This window comes from Bos mutus, chromosome X (genome assembly GCF_027580195.1).
Source record: "Bos mutus isolate GX-2022 chromosome X, NWIPB_WYAK_1.1, whole genome shotgun sequence".
Classification (NCBI taxonomy): Eukaryota; Metazoa; Chordata; class Mammalia; order Artiodactyla; family Bovidae; genus Bos; species Bos mutus.
Window position 1 is genome coordinate 29,830,381 of NC_091646.1, and position 12,034 is coordinate 29,842,414.

General features: G+C 38.6%; 1 protein-coding gene across 1 annotated transcript in view; it reads left to right on the forward strand.

Annotated features, from left to right (window-relative positions):
• The window catches only part of CD99L2 (CD99 molecule like 2), a 118,508-nt gene that overhangs the window by 84,398 nt on the left and 22,076 nt on the right, over nt 1-12,034 (forward strand). Inside the window, exons 3-4 of the mRNA XM_005889865.3 lie at nt 10,264-10,332; nt 10,450-10,545. Coding sequence (XP_005889927.1) covers nt 10,264-10,332; nt 10,450-10,545 — 165 coding nt within the window. The remainder of the gene's footprint in view (nt 1-10,263; nt 10,333-10,449; nt 10,546-12,034) is intronic.

Consider the following 12,034-nt stretch of genomic DNA (forward strand, 5'->3'; position numbering starts at 1 on the left):
GTTCCCTGTGCTATACGGTAGGTCCTTGTTGGTTGTCTATTTTGTACTTATTCATTTTACAGGTACAAAGTCAAATGGAAATTATAGATATAAAACTATCTCTAAACTGATGATGTAGATTTTTTTTTGAAAAATACACAATGATAGCATGTGTCACTTGTGGTTCCCTTACCATAAAAATCAATCTACTGATTTGGCCTTCACATTGAAGTAGGCATTACACTTCACATTTAAGTATACCCAATGCCTTCCCTTCAGGGAAGAACCTCTTTGAGATCCTTATTTCCTTTCTTTTGGATATATATCCAGAAGTAGAAATGTCTATTTAGATCTTCTACCCCTTTTTTGATTGGGTTGTTTATTTTTTGATAGTGCTAATTTTAATTTTTTTGAGGAACCTCCATACTGTTTTCCATAGTGGTTACACCATTTTACATTCCCACTGACAGTGTACAAGGAGTTCCTTATTCTCCACATCCTCATCAACACATTTATCTTTTTTTTTTTGATAGTTATCTTCCCAACAGGTATGAGATGATGTCTCTTTGTGGTTTTGATTTGCATTTCCCTGATAATTAGTGATGTGGGGATCTTTTCATGTACTCAATGGCCATTTGTATGTTTTCTTTGGAGAAATGTCTTAAGTGCTTTGCCCATTTTTAAATTGAAGTATAGTTGATGTACAATATTATGTAAGTTACAGGTGTACAATTTAGTGCTTCACAATTTTTAAAGGTTATACTCCATTTATAGTTGTTATATAATATTGGCTATATTCCATGTGTTGTATGATATATCCTTGTAGCTTATTTTATACATAACACTTTGTCCCTCTTAATCCCCCACCCCTATCTTGTTCCTCCCCCTTCCCTCTACCCCTGGTAACTACTAGTTTATTCTCTGTGAATCTGTTTCTTTTTTTTTTTATTCACTAGTTCTATTTTTTAGATTCCACATATAAGTGATACAGTATGTGCCTGTCTGACTTACTACACTTAGCATAATACCATCCAAGTCCTTCTGTGTTGTTACAAATGGCTACATTTCATTCTTTTTTATGGTTTCCATATCTTTAGCTATTGTAAATAATGCAGCTATGAACATTGCTGTGCATCTATTTTTTTGGATTAGTGTTTTGGGTTTTTTTTTGAAATATACACAGGAGTGAAATTGCTGGATCATATAGTAGTTCTATTTTTAGATTTTTGAGAAGCCTCCATACTATTTTCCATAGCAGCTGCCCCAATTTACATTCCAGCAGCAGTGCACATGGGTTCCCTTTTCTTCACATCCTTGCCAATAATTTTTTGTGGTCTTTTTGATGGTAGCCATTATGACATGTGAGGGTAATCATTGTGGTTTTGATTGACATTTGCCTAGTGATTAGTGATATGTCTCTTTTCGTGTGTCTATTGGCCATCTACATGCCTCTTTTGGAAAAAAATGTCTGTTCAGTTTTTCTGACTATTTTTTAATCAGGTTGTTTGTTGTTCTGTTGTTGAGCTGTATGAGTTGTTTATATATTTGTATGTTAATCCCTTATTGATCAAATCATCTGTAAATATTTTCTCTCAGTAAGTTGTCTTTTCATTTTGTCAGTGATTTACTTTCATATGATGTAAGTTTTAGTGTGTTATGTTTTTATTTTCACTCATCTCAGTGTATTTTATGATTTCCTTTGTGAGTTCTTCTTTGACCCCTTGTTATTAGAAGTGTACAATGTAATTTCCATATTACTGGAAATTTTTCAAATGGCCCTATGTTAATGATTTCTGTTTTCATTCCACTGTGGTTGGAGAACACAATTTGTATGATTTCAAACTTAAAATATATTGAGATGTGTTTTGAAGCCTAGCATGTGGTCTGTCTTGGTTCAGAATGTCCCATGTGCAATTGAGTAGAATGTATTTCCTGCGTGAGGGGATGTGTTCTGTAGATGTTTGGTAGATCTGGTTGATTTATTGCTAAGTTGCATCAGTAGTGTCCGACTCTGTGTGACCCCAGAGACGGCAGCCCACCAGGCTCTCCCGTCCCTGGGATTCTCCAGGCAAGAACACTGGAGTGGGTTGCCATTTATTTCTCCAATGCATGAAAGTGAAAAGTCTAAGTGAGGTCGCTCAGTCGTGTCCGACTTTTTGCGACCCCATGGACTGCAGCCTACCAGGCTCCTCTGTCCATGGGATTTTCCAGGCAGGAGTACTGGAGTGGGGTGCCATTGCCTTCTTCTTGATTTATAGTATTGCTCAAATCTTGTATTTTCTTTTTGTTATATCTATGATTGAAAGGATTATATTGAGATCTCCAACTATTATTGTTGAACTGTCTTATGTTCCCTTCAATTTTGTCATGTTTTACTTCGTATATTTTGGGGACTCTATTGTAAGGGGCACATATGTTTAAAATTTTGTCTTACTGCTGTGTTTATCCTTTCATCATTATAAAATGTTACCCTTTGACTCTTGTAACAATTTTTGTCTTAAAGACTATTTTATTTGATAATAGTATCACTCTTACAGCTCTCTTAAGGTTGCTATTTGCATAGTATATCTTTATTAATCCTTGTACTTTCAACTAGTTTCTATTATTGCTGTTTTTTTTTTTTCTGAGTAATTGATTAATGATTGAGTGATTCCTGTGTATAAAACTAAACCTGTTTCATCTCTGCCTCTCCCATTACTTAAATTTAATTTCTCTCTACTACCTCCAGTTGTAGGAATAGTTATAGCATAGTCTCTTTTTTGGTTTCATTATTTTAATTTTATTCTATTTTTAGTTTTTTAATATAAATTTATTTATTTTAATTGGAGGCTAATTACTTTACAGTATTGTATTGGTTTTGCCATACATCAACATGAATCTGCCATGGGTGTACACGTGTTCCCCATCCTGAATCCCTCTCCCACCTCCATCCCCATACCATCCCTCTGGGTCACCCCAGTGCACCAGCCCCGAGCATTCTGTATCATGCATCGAACCTGGTCTGGTGATTCATTTCACATATGATATTATACATGTTTCAATGCCATTCTCCCAAATCATCCCACCCTTGCCCTCTCCCACAGAGTCCAAAAGACTGTTCTATACATTTGTGTCTCTTTTGCTGTCTTGCATACAGGGTTATCATTACCATCTTTCTAAATTCCATATATATGCGTTAGAATTCTGTATTGGTGTTTTTCTTTCTGGCTTACTTCACTCTGTATAATGGACTCCAGTTTCATCCATCTCATTAGAACTGATTCAAATGTATTCTTTTTAATGGCTGAGTAATACTCCATTGTGTATATGTACCACAGCTTTCTTATCCATTCGTCTGCTGATGGGCATCTCGGTTGCCTCTATGTCCTGACTATTATAAACAGTGCTGCGATGAACACTGGGGTACACATGTCTCTTTCCATTCTGGTTTCCTTGGTGTGTATGCCCAGCAGTGGGATTGCTGGATCATAAGGCAGTTCTATTTCTAGTTTTTTAAGGAATCTCCACACTGTTCTCCATAGTGGCTGTACTAGTTTGCATTCCCACCAACAGTGTAAGAGGGTTCCCTTTTCTCCACACCCTCTCCAGCATTTATTGCTTGTAGACTTTTGGATCGCAGCCATTCTGACTGGCGTGAAATGGTACTTCATAGTGGTTTTGATTTGCATTTCTCTGACAATGAGTGATGTTGAGCATCTTTTCATGTGTTTGTTAGCCATCTGTATGTCTTCTTTGGAGAAATGTCTGTTTAGCTCTTTGGCCCATTTTTTGATTGGATCATTTATTTTTCTGGAGTTGAGCTACAGGAGTTGCTTGTATATTTTTGAGATTAATTCTTTGTCAGTTGCTTCATTTGCTATTATTTTCTCCCATTCTGAAGGCTGTCTTTTCACCTTGCTTATAGTTTCCTTTGTTGTGCAGAAGTTTTAAATTTTTATTAGGTCCCATTTGTTTATTTTTGCTGTTATTTCCAATATTCTGGGAGGTGGGTCATAGAGGATCCTGCTGTGATTTATGTCGGAGAGTGTTTTACCTATGTACTCCTCAAGGAGTTTTATAGTTTCTGGTCTTACATTTAGATCTTTAATCCATTTTGAGTTTATTTTTGTGTATGGTGTTAGAAAGTGTTCTAGTTTCATTCTTTTATAAGTGGTTGACCAGTTTTCCCAGCACCACTTGTTAAAGAGATTATTTTCTCTCCATTGTATATTCTTGCCTCCTTTGTCAAAGATAAGGTGTCCATATGTGCGTGGATTTATCTCTGGGCTTTCTATTGTGTTCCAGTGATCTATATTTCTGTCTTTGTGCCAGTACCATACAGTCTTGATGACTGTGGCTTTGTAGTAGAGCCTGAAGTCAGGCAGGTTGATTCCTCCAGTTCCATTCTTCTTTCTCAAGATTACATTGGCTATTTGAGGTTTTTTGTATTTCCATACAAATTGTGAAATTATTTGTTCTAGTTCTGTGAAAAATACTGTTGGTAGCTTGATAGGGATTGCATTGAATCTATAGATTGCTTTCGGTGGTATACTCGTTTTCACTATATTGATTCTTCCAATCCATGAACATGGTATATTTCTCCATCTATTAGTGTCCTCTTTGATTTCTTTCACCAGTGTCTTATAGTTTCTATATATAGGTCTTTTGTTTCTTTAGGTAAATATATTCCTAAGTATTTTATTCTTTCCGTTGCAATGGTGAATGGAATTGTTTCCTTAATTTCTCTTTCTGTTTTCTCATTATTAGTGTATAGGAATGCAACAGATTTCTGTGTATTGATTTTATATCCTGCAACTTTACTATATTCATTGATTAGCTCTAGTAATTTTCTGGTGGAGTCTTTAGGGCTTTCTGTGCAGAGGATCATGTCATCTGCAAACAGTGAGAGTTTTACTTCCTCTTTTCCAATTTGGATTCCTTTTATTTCTTTTTCTGCTCTGCTGTGGCCAAAACTTCCAAAACTATGTTGAATAGTAGTGGTGAAAGAGGGCACCCTTGTCTTGTTCCTGACTTTAGGGGAAATGTTTTCAATTTTTCACCATTGAGGATAATGTTTGCTGTGGGTTTGTCCTATATAGCTTTTATTATGTTGAGGTATGTTCCTTCTATTCCTGCTTTCCAGTAAGTTTTTATCATAAATGGATGTTGAATTTTGTCAAAGGCTTTCTCTGCATCTATTGAGATAATCATATGGATTTTATTTTTCAGTTTGTTAATGTGGTGTATTACATTGATTTTGCAGATATTGAAGAATCCTTGCATCACTGGGATAAAGCCCACTTGGTCATAATGTATGATCTTTTTAATGTGTGGTTGGATTCTGATTGCTAGAATTTTGTTAAGGATTTTTGCATCTATGCTCATCAGTGATATTGGCTTATAGTTTTCTTTTTTTGTGGTATCTTTGTCAGGTTTTGGTATTAGGGTGATGGTGGCCTCATAGAATGAGTTTGGAAGTTTACCTTCCTCTGCAATTTTCTGGAAGAGTTTGAGCAGGATAGGTGTTAGCTCTTCTCTAAATTTTTGGTAGAATTCAACTGTGAAGCCGTCTGGACCTGGGCTTTTGTTTGCTGGAAGATTTCTGATTACAGTTTCAATTTCCGTGCTTGTGATGGGTCTGTTAAGATTTTCTATTTCTTCCTGGTCCAGTTTTGGAAAGCTGTATTTTTGTAAGAATTTGTCCATTTCTTCCAAGTTGTCCATATTATTGCCATATGATTTCTGGTAGTAGTCTCTTATGATCCTTTGTATTTCTGCGTTGTCTGTTGTGATCTCTCCATTTTCATTTCTAATTTTATTGATTTGATTTTTCTCCCTTTGTTTCTTGATGAGTCTGGCTAATGGTTTGTCAATTTTATTTATCCTCTCAAAGAACCAGCTTTTGGCTTTGTTGATTTTTGCTATGGTATCTTTTGTTTCCTTTGCATTTATTTCTGCCCTAATTTTTAAGGTTTATTTCCTTCTACTAACCCTGGGGTTCTTCATTTCTTCCTTTTCTAGTTGCTTTAGCTGTAGAGTTAGTTATTTATTTGACTTTTTTCTTGTTTCTTGAAGTATGCCTGTATTGCTATGAACCTTCCCCTTAGCACTGCTTTTACAGTGTCCCATGGGTTTTGGGTTGTTGTGTTTTCATTTTCATTAGTTTCTATGCATATTTTGATTTCTTTTTTTATTTCTTCTATGATTTGTTGTTTATTCAACAGAGTGTTGTTCAGCCTCCATATGTTGGAATTTTTAATAGTTTTTCTCCTGTAATTGAGATCTAATCTTACTGCATTGTGGTCAGAAAAGATGCTTGGAATGATTTCCATTTTTTGAATTTAGCAAGGCTAGATTTATGGCCCAGGATGTGATCTATCCTGGAGAAGTTTCCATGTGTGCTTGAGAAAAAGGTGAAATTCATTGTTTTGGAGTGAAATGTCCTATAGATATCAATTAGGTCTAACTGATCTGTTGTATCATTTAAAGTTTGTGTTTCCTTGTTAATTTTCTGTTTAGTTGATCTATCCATAGGTGTGAGTGGACTATTAAGGTCTCCCACTATTATTGTGTTATTGTTAATTTCCCCTTTCATACTTGTTAGCATTTGTCTTACATATTGCGGTGCTCCTATGTTGGGTGCATATATATTTACAATTGTTATATCTTCTTGGATTGATCCTTTGATCATTATGTAGTGTCCTTCTTTGTCTCTTTTCACAGCCTTTGTTTTAAAGTCTATTTTATCTGATATGAGTATTGCTACTCCTGCTTTCTTTTGGTCTCTATTTGCATGAAATATCTTTTTCCAGCCCTTCACTTTCAGTCTGTATGTGACCTTTGTTTCAAATTGGGTCTCTTGTAGACAACATATATAGGGGTCTTGTTTTTGTATCCATTCAGCCAGTCTTTGTCTTTTGGTTGGGGTATTCAACCCATTTACATTTAAGGTAATTATTGATAAGTATGATCCCGTTGCCATTTACTTTATTGTTTTGGGTTTGAGTTTATACACCCTTTTTTGTGTTTCCTGTCTAGAGAAGATCCTTTAGCATTTTTTGGAGAGCTGGTTTGGTGGTGCTGAATTCTCTCAGCTTTTGCTTGTCTGTAAAGCTTTTTATTTCTCCTTCATATTTGAATGAGATCCTTGCTGGGTACAGTAACCTGGGCTGTAAGTTATTTTCTTTCATCACTTTAAGTATGTCCTGCCATTCCCTCCTGGCCTGAAGAGTTTCTATTGAAAGATCAGCTGTTATCCTTATGGGAATCCCCTTGTGTGTAATTTGTTGTTTTTCCCTTGCTGCTTTTAATATTTGTTTTTTGTGTTTGATCTTTGTTAATTTGATTAATATGTGTCTTGGGGTGTTTCACCTTGGGTTTATCCTGTTTGGGACTCTCTGGGTTTCTTGGACTTGGGTGATTATTTCCTTCCCCATTTTAGGGAAGTTTTCAACTATTATCTCCTCAAGTATTTTCTCATGGTCTTTCTTTTTGTCTTCTTCTTCTGGGACTTCTATGATTCAAATGTTGGGGTGTTTAACATTGTCCCAGAGCTCTCTGAGATTGTCCTCATTTCTTTTAATTTGTTTTTCTTTTTTCCTCTCTGATTCATTTATTTCTACCATTCTATCTTCTACCTCACTAATCCTATCTTCCGCCTCCATTATTCTACTGTTTGTTCCCTCCAGAGTGTTTTTGATCTCATTTATTGCCTTATTTATTATATATTGACTCTTTTTTATTTCTTCTAGGTCCTTGTTAAACCTTTCTTGCATCTTCTCAATCCTTGTCTCTAGGCTATTTATCTGTGATTCCATTTTGTTTTCAAGATTTTGGATCATTTTCACTATCATTATTTGGAATTCTTTATCAGGTAGATTCCCTATCTCTTCCTCTTTTGTTTGGTTTGGTGGGCATTTATCCTGTTCCTTTACCTGCTGGGTATTCCTCTGTCTCTTCATCTTGTTTATATTGCTGTGTTTGGGGTGGCCTTTCTGTATTCTGGCAGTTTGTGGAGTTCTCTTTATTGTAGAGTTTCCTCACTGTGGGTGGGGTTGTATGGGTGGCTTGTCAAAGTTTCCTGGTTAGGGAAGCTTGTGTCAGTGTTCGCCCAGAGCTGGATTTCTTCTCTGTCACTTCCAAGGCAGTTCCCTCTGTTTTAGCTTCTTCTGTTTGCTGGTCTTTTCGGTGTCTAATTTCCACCCTGCCACAAGGGTGCGGTGGTGGACACTTTTTTAGGCTCACTTGTTCAGTCGTGCTGTGGGGAGGGAGGGACGCTGCAAACTATCCCACTTTAGAGTATGTAAGTCATACACATATATATATATATATATTCTTTATCCATCTACTATAAACTTATATCCTTGCCAGCATTAGTTATGTTAATTTAAAATTTTGTTTCACTAATTTGGTAGCAAAATGAAAAGTTAGTGTAGGGAGTTTGGGGGAGAATGGGTACATGTATATGTATGGCTGAGTCCCTTCGCTGTAGACCTGAAACTGTCACAACATTGTTTGTTAATTGGCTATACCTCAATACAAAATTAAAAGTTAAAAAAAAAAAAAAAACAACACTGGCGTGTTTTCACAGTGTCTCGGCCACACTGTGTTTGCCCCCACTCACGGTGTGTGTGCTTTCCCTGTCATCACTGCTTAGGCTCTAGGTTGCTCTGCCGGGAACTGTCTGAGGCCGGCCCTGGGTTGTATGCACTTCCCAGGTCTAAGCCACTCAGGTTCAGGTGCTCGGGTAGTCCTCAAAGGCACAGACTCGGTTCCCTGCGTTTTGTGCCCTTCCTAGGTCTGAGCAGCTCAGGTGACCAGGTGTTTGGTGAGCACAGTTGCTGCGACTTATCGCCTCCCAGTCCCTGCTGGTCAGATTTCTAGGTGTACAACTGGCGCACCTTCTCAGGCGGATGTTGACCATCCAGAATCCCAAGAAGTCTTAGTTAGCAACAAAGCCTGGTTGCAGTTTGGTAGATAATGCCTCTCTGAGGCCTTGATTGCCCCCTTCTGGCTCTGGCCTTGATTGCCCCCTTCTGGCTCTGGCTGCCTGTCTCTGGAGGGAGATGGTCTGCAGCCGGCTAGCTCTGCTCAGTCCTTTGTTCTGTGAGTGGGCCTGATGGTGTCTTAGGTTAGGGCTTTCTGCGTAGTAGCTATCCCACAGTCTGGTTTGCTAGCCCAAGTTAGTTCCCTCAGATTGCCCTCGGGGCATTCAGGCTGGTCTTTAAGCAATGCAGCCCGTGCCTCCCTGCCCAGCCCTGGCTTGCTAGTGGTGGATGCAGACGTCTGTGCTGCTTCTCCGCTGGGGGAGTTGCCATTGGGCACGTAATCCGTGGGTTTTAATTATTTATTTATTTTTCCTCCCAGTTATGTTAGCCCTCTGCGGTTCCAAGGCTTGCCATAGACTCGGCAGTGAGAGAGTTTCCTGGTGTTTGGAAACTTCTATCTTTTTTAAGACTCCCTTCCCGGGATGGAGCTCCATCCCTACCTCTTTTGTCTCTCTTTTTGTCTTTTATACTTTTCCTACCTCCTTTCGAAGACAATGGGCTGCTTTTCTGGGTGCCTGATATCCTCTGCCGGCATTCAGAAGTTGTTCTGTGGAATTTACTCAGCATTCAAATGTTCTTTTGATGAATTTGTGGGAGAGAAAGTGATCTCCCCGTCCTATTCTTCTGCCATCTTAGGACTACCTCTAATTTTATTCTATTTTTAAACAGCATAATCTTGTTGCTTAAGGAAAGAAAGTATTGGAAAATTATGCATGTCATGTCATGTAATTGATGTGAAATGTCCACAATTTTAAAGGAATGTGGTTGAGCTGAAAGACCTAGTAGTAACCACACTTATATAGAATATTTTGTTGGTGTTATAACCACTTTCAGTTTATGAGACACTCCAATACTCAACTGGGAACATAATGTCGCTTCACCCCTGGGTGATGTTATCTGTGACTGCAGTACCAGGTTAAGAGTGGTGGAAACCAAGGCTTGGAGCTCTCAGGGGTTGTGCTCAAGCTCTGGAACCCCCTAAAGCATGTGGTCATCTCCTGTAGATGTGGGCTCAAGTCCCAGCTCCACTAATCAGATTAATCAAATGTGGGATCACGTCCATCTCACCACCCATCCTCTGAAGAAAAGCGAGCAGAACTTGTTTCATCTGAACCTTGCTACATCTCTTGGTCATCCTCAGAGGCCTTGGAGGGGACTCAGGGACCAGGAGCTCATGCTGTGACTTCCTGACCATGCCATGGCTGCTGTGTGTTATTGCTAAATGTGCTCCTCTTGCTGTCTCCCTTCCCCCTTTTAGAGAGATGGGATCATGTCACCACCACAACCAGGAGACCTGGAGCGACCAGAGCTCCAGCAAAGCCTGCAGGTAACTCGGGTGTTCTGAGGAGGGTACAAAAGATGGATTCCATGGAGCTCGCTGTGGGGTGGTGTCCAAATGAGCGACCTGTGATTTAACCAACTGACTTTCTCGTTTATGTTGTAGGGCCCCCTGCAGAAGATGATTTTAACTTGGCTGATGCCTTGGATGATCAAAATGATCGTGATCATGACCGCAAAAAGCCAAGTATAGGAGGAGGAGGTAAGTCCAAGTTGGCCCAGGCCAGCACCTTAGCTTCCTGGTCAAGGTGTAGCTCCTTAAGTACAATAGCCCACGGAGCTACTCCTCCTGGCCTTGCAGGCCTGGGGGTACTTCAAGGCCCAGCAGGACCTGACAGCAGTGGCTGACAAACATTTTGGTCTCAGGACTCACCAAGTTATTGAGGATCTCTATTGAGATGTAGGTCACATCTATTGATATTTATCATCTTATATTAAACCTAAAACCAGAAAAATTAATTAAACATGAACAACAATAAACACACATGTTAACATAAATAGCACATTTTTATGAGAAATAACTATGGCAAGATAAAAAGACAACTTAGTGAGGAAAAGTGGCATCATTGTACCTTTTGCAGATTTCTATAATGTGTATTTTAGTCGAAGAGCTAGACTCTCACATTTCCTGATGGACTCATTTGTGATATGTTGTTATGGTTGTGTATTTGAAGGAGATCTGGCCTCATAACAGATATGCTGTTGTAAGGGGAAGAATATTTTAATAGACTTTTCAAATCATTGATTAGTATCATTTTTTTGATAAGACACCCAAACTTGGCCACTGGTTGTTTGTTATAGGTTAAGTGCAGTAGAATATGAAACCATATCAATGAATTTCCCATACTCTATTTCATTAAATTCCACAGGGACTCTCTAGTACTTTTTAATGGAACTTTTACCCATTCATGGTTTTGTGCATTACACTTTGGTCATTTGGAAAATATTGATGTTCTGAGGTCTTTTGAGCTTCAAATAATGCCTTGTTTCATTATGCAGTGCCTGAAATTCACATTTGTTAATATCACCACCAATCTCATTAGAAAAAGTCTTTACATATTGGAAAGCTATTAAACTCACAGTGGTAGATATAGATTTTTCAAAATTCTCTTTTTTGTTTGAAATTTTATCACTGGCAACAAATATTGCCAGTGGTGTTCTTTAAAGGGACAGCCCCATTTTATTCATTTTCAGGAAAGCATCTGCCAAATACTCAAGTCGCCATAACCATAGTTAGCACATTGTTCTTTCTTTCTAGTAAAAGTTATCTTCTATGACAGAAAGCAACTAATACAAAGCAAAATTGAAACAGTCACACATGTGCTTTTTTGAGACAACTATAGGAGAAGGCAATGGCACCCCACTCCAGTACTCTTGCCTGGAAAATCCCATGGACAGAGGAGCCTGGTAGGCTGCAATCCATGAGGTCGCTAAGAGTCAGACACGACTGAGTGACTTCACTTTCACTTTTCACTTTCATGCATTGGAGAAGGAAATGGCAACCCACTCCAGTTTTCTTGCCTGGAGAATCCCAGGGACAGGGGAGCCTGGTGAGCTGCCGTCTATGGGGTCGCACAGAGTTGGACACGACTGAAGTGACTTAACAGTAGCATAGGAGAAGGCAATGGCACCCCACTCCAGTACTCTTGCCTGGAAAATCCCATGGAGAGAGGAGCCTGGAAGGCTGCAGT